Source organism: Arachis ipaensis, chromosome B02, assembly GCF_000816755.2.
Source record: "Arachis ipaensis cultivar K30076 chromosome B02, Araip1.1, whole genome shotgun sequence".
In the NCBI taxonomy this organism is placed as follows: Eukaryota; Viridiplantae; Streptophyta; class Magnoliopsida; order Fabales; family Fabaceae; genus Arachis; species Arachis ipaensis.
In genome coordinates, this window is record NC_029786.2 from 106579532 (window position 1) to 106591034 (window position 11503).

The window sequence follows — 11503 nt, forward strand, 5'->3', positions numbered from 1 at the left end:
TCCAAATCAGAGTGCGTTTCTCAAAGGAAGACTCATTTCAGATAATATTCTAATTGCCCACGAATGTATGCACTATTTGAAAAATAAGAGAAGTGGGGCAGAGCATGAGATGGCTATTAAACTAGACATGAGCAAGGCTTATAATAGGGTTGAATGGCATTTTTTATGGTATATTATGGATAAGCTGGGGTTTGATGCTAAATGGATTAACTAGACTAAGGAATTGGTAACGACTGTTTCTTACTCTGTTGTTGTGGAAGGTCAACCATTTGGCTATTTTAGGCCAAATAGGGGCATCCGACAGGGTGACTCCATATCTCCATATCTCTTTCTTTTTTGTGCAGAAGGACTTTTCTTCTTGCTACACAAGGCAGAGCAAAACAGATTAATTCAAGGAGTTCAAGTTAATCGGAGATGCCAAACAATTAATCACCTTTTGTTTGCTGATGATTCAATCCTTTTTTGCAAGAGCGCACCTAATACAAGCCAAAGCATTCTAGAATTGCTAGAGACCTATGAGGGTTTTAGTGGGCAAAAAGTCAATTTGAATAAGTCGGCTATCTTTTTCAGTCACAACACTCCTCAGAACACAAGACTAACAGTTGCTCAGACACTAAATATTGAACATATCGGAGCACAAGACAAATACCTGGGACTGCCCTCTATAATTCAAAAATCAAAGAAAGCAACCTTTGGAGCTATCAAGGATAAAGTTCAGAAGAGGATTATGGGTTGGAAAAGAAGTATATTGTCATCAGGTGGCAGGCACACGCTATTGAGAGCGGTGGGGGAGGCGATTCCTATTTATACACTCTCTTGTTTCAAGCTCCCGGACACGCTGTTGACTGAGATTCATAGCATGCTCTCGCAATTTTGGTGGGGTCAAAAAGGCGCAGAACGAAGAATGGTTTGGATTAAATGGGATACAATGACGAGACCAAAGAAAGATGGAGGGCTGGGGATCAAGGATATAAGGGCGCAAAATTTGGCTTTATTGGGCAAGCAATATTGGCGTCTAATGAAATACCCTAATTCTACTATATCAAGAATGCTCAAAGCTAAATATTTCAGATATACAAATTTCCTACATGCAGAGATAGGAAGCGTACCGTCGTGGGGCTGGAGAAGTGTTCTTGAAGGGCGCAAGGTGGCTCAATTCGACGGTAGACAAAAGACCCTCCTCATAGCGGCGTTGTGTTGGAGCACTTGGAAAGCGAGGAATCGGTGTGTTTTTGAGAAGGTAATAAGCCCAGCACCAGAGATAGTGAAAGAAGCTAGCAATTTAGTGCGTGAACTCGTGAACCATACCTGATAGATGCTACTTTTTCTTTAATCTTACTTTACTCTTCTTTAAGCTCTTAGTCTTTCAGTCACAGCTGATGATAAATGGGAATACCCAATTCTTTTGTACTTCCTTATGGAAACACTTTTATTTTATATTAATAAAATAACATTTATCTTTCAATAAATAAAGATAAATTTAGAAACTAATGTGAATTATAATTATAATAAATTTAGAAGTCAAATTAGCCACCAAAAAAATTTAGAAGTCAAATTTGAGTCAATTAAAATTTTATGAATTAATTTAAATTCAACATCAAATTTTAAGATCTAAATTAAAGATTAACTTAAACAAACTATTTTGGTCATACAAAGTTTCACAAAAAAGTATGTTACACCTTGACTATTCAATAGTATTTATGGTGTATTTAGTTTGTGTTTTTTTTTTAAATAAAAACAGAAAAAGACAAAATTCATTTAATTCTTAACAAATAAATACAAAAAGATAAAAATTTGTGTCCAATCTCCAATAAAAGAAGGGAACAAATTTTGTGATAGAGGTGTTTGTTCATTGTGAGGGAGAGACAAGGTTCAGAAGACTTTGTCAGCCTTTTCTCTATCCGCACTCTTTAAATGTGTTGAAAGTAGAGGTAACTATTGCATTTTGCATATGTTCTTGCTGTTATTAACCGCATCCAGTTTCTGATTCTTTCGACTGTTTGAAGATTTAATATAATAATATCCAATAATCTTCTAGTTATGTCTGCTGCACATAATGTTGTTATCTTTTGTTTCCTCCTTTATTTTATATGCTATTTTTATTATGTAATTTTTGTATTTTCAATTTATTGCTCAAGCTAATCTAGGATAGTGGTAATTATTTTTTTTTTTTATATAATGAATCTATTTTTTAATTAGTTAGCTTCAGTTAGTTACAGCTTTAGTTAGTTTGCTAACAAAACTTTATAAATAGATATTAAAAAAACATAGTAGCTCCCAATATTACACTCTCTGATAAACTATATATACGCTAATTTTGTAGAAGCTTCTATAATAGATTCTTTAAAAAATTCTACAACCCTATAAATTTTTTGAAATAAGGATACCAAGACAATTACAATTGAATTAAAGCTTTAAGATTTTCATATTTAAAGTTTGAACAATTTTTTTTTAATTTATTATAGAATAGAACGGCCTCCTTACATGAGAGATATATCACCGGATAAGATATTATTAACCAATATATTTAAAGCAAGACAAAATTAAAAAATAAGATTTAAACTATTATGGATGAATTTGAAATTAATTTTTTTTAGAATTGATTTGATTTGATTTGAAATGAATTGGAAATAAATTATTGTGTGTTAGAATTAATGATAAAAAATTTTACAAGTTGATATAATAATTTAATGTTTTATTTACTATCGTTTTTTTATTGGGCAAATCACAGTATTAAACCAAATGGTAGAAGAAAATACAGGATTCTACCAAAGAGAAAAATGCAACAAGGATCCAGCAAAAGCATGTTTTTATGTAATTCAAATTAGGAAAGTCTAATTATAATTAGGAAAGTCTAATTCGAATGTGATCCATTCGAATTATGCATGCATTAAGTAATAGGTAGTTCGAATCCACCAGATTTGAATTACGCATGCAGATTGATTTAGGGTAGTTCGAATCACATTGATTCGAATTATGAGAGAAGCAATTCAAAGTGTAGTTTGAATCTGACTCTTTTATATATCGAAATTGTGCACGAGTATGTTTGAAGTTGGTTGCTTCGAATTATCAAGCCACTCACGTGAATTCCATGACATAAATTTAATCTATACAATTATTTTAATACACAACAATAATATTTATATGGAGTCAATGCTAAATCGAATTTAATTAGTTCGAGAATCTATGAAAAAAGATTGTATTTTATAAAGTTTAAAAATTTTTATTATGTAATAGGTTAGTAAAGGAGTACAATACAAATTTTTATAGTGCTCATCATAACAATGTTTAATTTAAAATTGTTATTTAAATTTTAGTTGTACTTGTTACAAAATGAATAATTACAATAAAAATTTTAAAAAATAAATATAAAATNTTTTAAAGAAGTTTTATAAAAAAAATTTATTGTAATTATTTATTTTGTAACAAGTACAACTAAAATTTAAATAACAATTTTTAAATTAAACATTGTTACAATGAGTATTGTAAAAATTTGCAATGTACTTTTTTACTAATCTATTACATAATAAAAATTTTTAAACTTTATAAAATGTAATTTTTTTCATAGACTCGTATTATTGAACTAATTGAATTCGATTTAGCATTGGCTCCATATAAATATTGTTGTGTATTAAAATAATTGCATGGATTAAATTTATGTCATAGAATTCACGTGGGTGGCTTGATAATTCGCAGCAAACTTCGAACATTCTCATGCACAATTTCGAATTATATATATATAATTTGAAGGAGTCAGATTCGAACTACATTTTGAATTGCTTCCCTCGTAATTAAAATCAGTGTGATTCGAACTACTCTAAGTCACCCTGCATGTATAATTCGAATTTGATTGATTCGAACTACCTATGACTTGATGAGTACATAATTCGAATGGATCAAATTCGAATTACACTTTTCTATTAATTCGAATTACTCTTGGTTTCCTAATTCGAATTAACTTGATTCGAATTACATAAAAATATGTTTTTTGATTGATCCTTGTCGCGTCTTTTTCTTTGGTAGAATCCTGTAATTTTTCCTACCATTTGGTTTAAAATTTTTATTACTAATATTCTTATTTTTAATAATGTAAAAAAATTTAAATAATTTAAATTTAGTTATAATCTTAATTAACGGGATTTTCAAATAAAATCAATTTTTATTTTAAAATTAAATCAATTTGAATTCAATTGTTTAACATGATTAAAAAAAAATCTCTGGTGAAGTATATATTTAAAACTCGTTTTGAGAGGTGAGTCACCTTGATTAAATCATTAATCTAACATTTGATCCATCATATTCCGATGGGTTTAATGCATTTGTCTCTGGAATTGTTGGAATTAATTTTCCAAAGAATATCTTTGGATGATGCCATGAATTGTCGTGCCACATGCCGCTCTTGGCGAAAGGCCGCTGACGCCATATTTTCATCTCAGCTTCCATTGATGCTCTCTCTTTCAACAAGATGCTGTGGAAGCTTTGGAAGTTTATCCGCCCCATGGAGCAACCATGATTTTACTGTGCTCACTGAAAAATGGCCGCAAAACATTGACCGTACCTATAATAGGGTTTACTCGGTGCAAGGCTGGTTGGTGTTCAATATATTTCGTTATGAGTCGGTCAAAGGCCAAACTTTCTCTGAGCTTTTATTCTTCAACCCGTTTTCTCGAGCCAGATTCAAGCTTCCAAAACTGTTCTTGTTTTCTGGAGGGCCGTATTATTATCAAGTTAGTGTTGCATTCAATTCTGCACCACCGGGATCTGAGGAGTTTGTTGTTGCTTTCTTGGTTGTGTTTTGCCATCCAGAAAAAGTGTACAACTTAATCGGACCAGAATATACGAAGCAAAGGCTAGCTTTTATCAAATTGAAGCAAGGATCATGGATTGAATCCATTGAAAGCGATGAATTCTTTTATGATATTCAAGTTCATGACGATAATAAACTGTATGGTCTTACCTTCAAACATCAAACAAGCGTGGTGTTCGTGTTTACCCTCGGAGATAATTATCGTGATAATCATGTCGTTGAACGATTGGTTATGCAAAATACCATACAAGATATAGATGCTATTGGAAGATTTAATTTTTCTCATGCATACTTCAAACGAAGCCATCAGATGGTAATGGACACTAGCACTGGGGAGCTGTTGCTAGTTCGTCATTTACCAATTAGATCTTACGACACAGAAGGGTTTAGTGTTTTTAAGTTGGACAGAAGCAATCTTAAATGGTGTGAGGTTTTTGACATTGGGGATCGTTTCTTGTTCTGGGATTACACCAAGGTAAGTCTTGTGTCTTCTAAGGGGCTCAGACTTGCAGAACAGTTTAAGAGGGGCAACTGCATATTTTTCTGCCATGCAAATAACATAGGAGCCTTCTTCTTAGCTGATAAAACTATTAGCCATTTTTCAATGAGTTCTTCTTTGCGGATTTCACTTCGGAACATGTGGTTCAGTCCTGCTCCTTAATTATTTTGATAAAAAATTTAAGTTCTTGATTGCATTCTCTTATTATTCTTATTATTTTTTTACGTGAAGAAATAAATGTTACAATTTGTTAGCTTAATTTTATTTTGGTAAACAATTTATTAGCATGATGTTTATTTGATCTTTAATTTATTCTTGGGAAATAGAATATCAATAATTAAAATTAAAAATAAAATTTATTTATTGTCTAAAAAAATATTGATAAAACTTTTTGTTGTAAAACACATTTTTTTTACTAAAGATCATAAAAATAAGATGCATTTTAATACTAGTATGATCATCTTGTGTCTAGATTAATTTTATTTTTTTTCATACTAGTATGATAGTTCACTTGTTACCATAAATTAAGGATAATACAATTTACAATTTAGGTACTTCTTTCTAACATATTTTCACCATTGTTGTGGTAAAAACAATGTGATGTGGGAAACAAACTTGAAAAAAAAAACAAAAAATAGGACAGTGTCAAGATAATTTGATTGGCAGAAACTCACCTGCAATCGACTTTACATGAAGTTATTTTTGGATAGATGACACATATTATTATTTTTTTTTTACTAAAGATATGAGACTCGAACCCGCAACCTCTTAATTGAGTATGGGGAGACTATGCCATTTGAGCTATTATTCATTGGCGACACATATTATTATTTGATTTAAAGAAATCGGTTTATTTTATACAAATAATTTAATTAAAAAACTAATTGATATAATTATGATGTTATATTTTTCTTAGGTAAAAAAAAAGTCATGCCATCCTAGGAGCTAGGACCATTAGATAACTTTTAAATAGTAGTTACTTAAATATAAGAACGTTGATAGATACTTTAGTTTTATTTAAAATAAATTCTAATTTTTTTTAAGTAAAAACACAAAATCGTATATTATAATGAAATCATAATTTTTAGACAAGTGAATTATCGTCTCATTATTTTAAAAGAAATTATTTATTTATAAAATAATTTTAAAAAATTAACAATAATTTTTATAAAAATAGTTTATTAGTAAAATAAAAGCTTAATTACCATGAAATTTAATTTAATGGTAAATTTATAATTGAATATATTTTTACAGTTTAATTTAAAATATATGTTAGAGAAGAAATTTAGCAATTGAAAAGATGTTTTCATATATTTTCACAGTTTCTTCCTTCCATGTGAATTTTAATATTTTGGTATTTCATTTTCGATTCCTAATAATTTTTTCATTCAACCATAGTCGAACTGGTTGAACTTATGAATAAGTAAACCAGTAACTAGAACGGTTTGATGATCGGTTCGATTTTCAGAACTTTTGATAAACCAAGATGAAAAAGAATTTTTAAATGAATAGGCAAGGTGTTTGTGTTAGGGGTGTTCGCGGTGCGGTTTAGTTCGGTTTTAAGAGAAAAAGTAATCCGATCCGAACGCTTAATTTATGTGCGGTGCGGTTTGGATTGGATGAAATTTTTTTGGAAATCCGATCCGATCCGATCCGATTACAAGCGGTTTGGATCGGTTTGAATTTGCGGTTTTCTAATAAAAAAATTAAATACATATAACAAGTCTCAACATTAAATTTTAAATAATCAACAATGACATAACAAGTTTTAACAATATCTTAAAAAGTTAACGATAACATAACAATAGAAATAAAATTATAAGTTAGTTAAAATAAATAAATAAATAAATAACATTTTGAACATAAAATATTTATTAAATAATAATAATACATGAATAATAGAAAAATGTATAACAAATTGAATATGTTATAAGTATAATTGTAAATATAATAATAAAATAATAATATTATAGTACATTGTGCGGTTTGGATTGGATTAGATCGGTTATGAAAAGTAGATCCGAAATCCGATCCAATCCAGCGGTTTGCAAAAAATAAAATCCAATCAAATTCGAATTAGTGCGGTTTTAATCGGTTTTCAGTTTGGATCGGATTGGATGAGCGGTTTAATTTGGATCAGTTTGGATTTAAACACCCCTAGTTTGTGTGGATTTTTTTTTTATTCATATGGATAAGGATCTATCAAGGTAATTTTAAATTATAATATAATGTATAAAAAATCAATTTAGATTGATTGAGTGATTCAATTCACTTGTTCATTTAAATAAATGTTAGAAATTCAAATCTTATAATGTACATACAGTAACCCACCCATTAACCAACCAGCGGACCCCATCCACAAGTCTATTGGTAAATATAACTACTGTTCACTTGTAAAAATGAACCAATTTTGTGTGTTTTGCTATCAAGAAAGAATGTTCATCAAAACAAAATAAGTGAAGAAAATGCTAGCTTTTATCAAATTCAAACAAAGGTTTATTTATTGAATTCATTGAAACTACTGAAATATTTTATTATATTGCAGTTCATGATGATGATAATAAAATGTATGATTTATCTTCAAACATAAAACAAGTGTTGTATTCGGAGATAATACTCAATTTGGTCCCTGAACTTTTATGCAAGTCTCAATTTAGTCTCTAAAATTTTAATGGCCTTTATTTAGTCCCCAAACTTTGTGAACATAACTCATGTTAGTCCTTGAAATAATTTTTAACGTACAAATGTGGCACCAGATTCGATGGTTCCAGAACGTTTGGATCATTAAATGGTCTCATAACAAAACATGTTTTTTAAGTTTTCAATAACCGCTAAATAGTCCTTATTTAATTTTAATTATAAGTTAGTTATTTATATATTATTTAATTATAAAATCTATTTTTTATTTTATAAATTATTCTTTTATCATTCATCTATCATGTTTATTGAGAATCAAAAACTAAAACAATAATAAATTAGATATTTCATTCATCGTAATAAATATTTTGCAATCTTAATCGATCATAATTTTATCATTGATCCAGTTACATACGGTTGGGAAAATCGTATTGGTTAGAAATTCAATTGATTGGATGCACAAACCAATCAATTGAAATTGAGACTTCCCAAACTTCAATCGATTGGAATTATACACAATCGATTGAATTTTGCAAGGCATGTGGGGTTTTTCTTATTCAATCGATTGGTTTTGATTGAAATCATCAAAACAATCTGGACAATTGATTAGTTTTGTTATTCCCTCAGTAAATTTACCTCCAAAATCTTGTTCGGATTTATATTGTTCATCCATCATATCTTGGTCACATACTAGCTCTTCTTGTTAGTTAATGTCATCGTCCTCATGATATTGCTCATCCATCTCAGTGTCCGTAAATATACCTAACATCTTAAAAATTTACCAATGAAAAAATTTTTTAGTACACTACGTCCTATAACACTAAAATCATTTTTACTTTTTTAAAAGATCTTTTGAAAAAAACATCATTTTTCAAAACCCTGCACTCTATATTTTTTATAGAGTTGGCCTAACCCCAACGAACTTCACTCAAATTTTTTTCAAAACCAACGAAACTCAAATTTATTTTTAAGCCATTATCATCGTCTATAAAAGTACATAGGAGTACATAAAATTATACATACTTTTTTAATATTAATGGCAACCATTATCATCGTCTTCAGAAATACATAGATACATGAGAATAAACCATATTTATCAAGAATCTTTTCTCATTATCAATTAAAAAAAAAAACTATTATGTTTAAGAATTTGAGTTAGCCATTTTTTTAGAATTTGAAGTGATGTTCGTCGGGATTAGGCGAACTCTATAAAAATTATAATGCGGCAAACTTGTTCTGTATAAAAAAACTATTTAATTTTAATTATAAATTAGTCATTTATATATTATTTAATTATAAAATCTATTTTTTATTTTATAAATTATTCTTTTATCATTCATCTATCATGTTTATTGAGAATCAAAAACTAAAACAATAATAAATTAGATATTTCATTCATCGTAATAAATATTTTGCAATCTTAATCGATCATAATTTTATCATTGATCCAGTTACATACGGTTGGGAAAATCGTATTGGTTAGAAATTCAATTGATTGGATGCACAAACCAATCAATTGAAATTGAGACTTCCCAAACTTCAATCGATTGGAATTATACACAATCGATTGAATTTTGCAAGGCATGTGGGGTTTTTCTTATTCAATCGATTGGTTTTGATTGAAATCATCAAAACAATCTGGACAATTGATTAGTTTTGTTATTCCCTCAGTAAATTTACCTCCAAAATCTTGTTCGGATTTATATTGTTCATCCATCATATCTTGGTCACATACTAGCTCTTCTTGTTAGTTAATGTCATCGTCCTCATGATATTGCTCATCCATCTCAGTGTCCGTAAATATACCTAACATCTTAAAAATTTACCAATGAAAAAATTTTTTAGTACACTACGTCCTATAACACTAAAATCATTTTTACTTTTTTAAAAGATCTTTTGAAAAAAACATCATTTTTCAAAACCCTGCACTCTATATTTTTTATAGAGTTGGCCTAACCCCAACGAACTTCACTCAAATTTTTTTCAAAACCAACGAAACTCAAATTTATTTTTAAGCCATTATCATCGTCTATAAAAGTACATAGGAGTACATAAAATTATACATACTTTTTTAATATTAATGGCAACCATTATCATCGTCTTCAGAAATACATAGATACATGAGAATAAACCATATTTATCAAGAATCTTTTCTCATTATCAATTAAAAAAAAAAACTATTATGTTTAAGAATTTGAGTTAGCCATTTTTTTAGAATTTGAAGTGATGTTCGTCGGGATTAGGCGAACTCTATAAAAATTATAATGCGGCAAACTTGTTCTGTATAAAAAAACTCGTATTTGGGGAATTAAAGTTGAAAATTTGGATTTTCGAAAATAATAATTTACTGAGGAGGTAACAGAACCAATCGATTGAATTAACTAAACCCAAATTATTTTAATGATTTTAATCGATTGGGTAATATGACCAATCGATTAAATTAAAAAAAACCCGACATACCCTGTAAAATTCAATCGATTGTGTATCAATTTCAATCGATCGGGAAGCCTCAATTTCAATCGATTGGTCTGTGGATCCAATCGATTGAATTTCTAACAAACACGATTTTTCTAACCCGACATGTATGTAATTGGATCAATGATAAAATTATGATCGATTAAGATTGCAAAATATTTATTACGATTAGTGGAAGATCTAATTTATTATTGTTTTAGTTTTTTACTCTCAATAAACATGATAGATCAAAGATAAAAAAATATTTTATAAAATAAAAAATAAATTTTATAATTAAATAATATATAAAGGACTAATTTATAATTAAAATTAAATAAGGACTATTTAGCAGTTATTAAAAAACTTAAAAAACATGTTTTGTTATACGACCATTTAATGGTCCAAACATTTTGGAACCATGATCCTTTGCCTACAAACGTTAACGAAACACTGTCGTGAACATCCGGATGCTACACTAAACTTTGTAGAATGATGTCGTTTTAGTTTTTGCACTCAAATAACCCATAAACAACATCATAAATGGCGTTTATTAAAGTTTTAGCTAACAAAATAAGTGATACGATGCCGTTTTTGAGCTATTTAAATGCCAAAACTAAAACGTGATCATTTTACAAGTTTTAACTAGTCTATAACAGTGCTTCATTAACCTTTTTATATTAAAAATCGTCTCAAAGACTAATATGAGGCACATTTATAAATTTTCGGGATTAAATAGAGACAATTGAAATTTTAGAGACTAAATTAAAACTCACATATAAGTTCAGGGACCAAATTAAGTATTAACTCGTTGTGTTCGTGTTGATCAACGATTAGTTATAATAAATACCATAAACCATATTGTTCATGAAGGAACAGTTTACCATAAAAAATACTATTGCTGAAATATTTATTCTTAGTGATTCATCCTTCAAATTAAATAGGAACCATTAGTCTGCCAAGTTCCTTAGACTTACATACTATATAAATTTAATAAAGAGAATTGCATCTTTTTTTGCCATGCAAATATTCATTGCCTATTTCTACAAGGATTTCAAGAATATGATAATTCTTTTTTTAACTTACAGAATTATTAGGCATTTTAAAAT

The 11503-nt window shown here is 28.8% G+C and overlaps 1 protein-coding gene across 1 annotated transcript; it reads left to right on the plus strand.

The window, feature by feature from the left end:
* On the plus strand, positions 4305 to 5468 carry LOC110269334. Its single transcript, XM_021117111.1, has one exon. The coding sequence runs from the start codon at positions 4305 to 4307 to the stop codon at positions 5466 to 5468; it is 1164 nt and encodes a 387-aa protein (XP_020972770.1).

What these genes read in the sequence shown, in the direction of transcription:
- LOC110269334 (XM_021117111.1), top strand. Translation starts at nt 4,305, where the DNA reads ATGGGTTTAATGCATTTGTCTCTGGAATTGTTGGAATTAATTTTCCAA.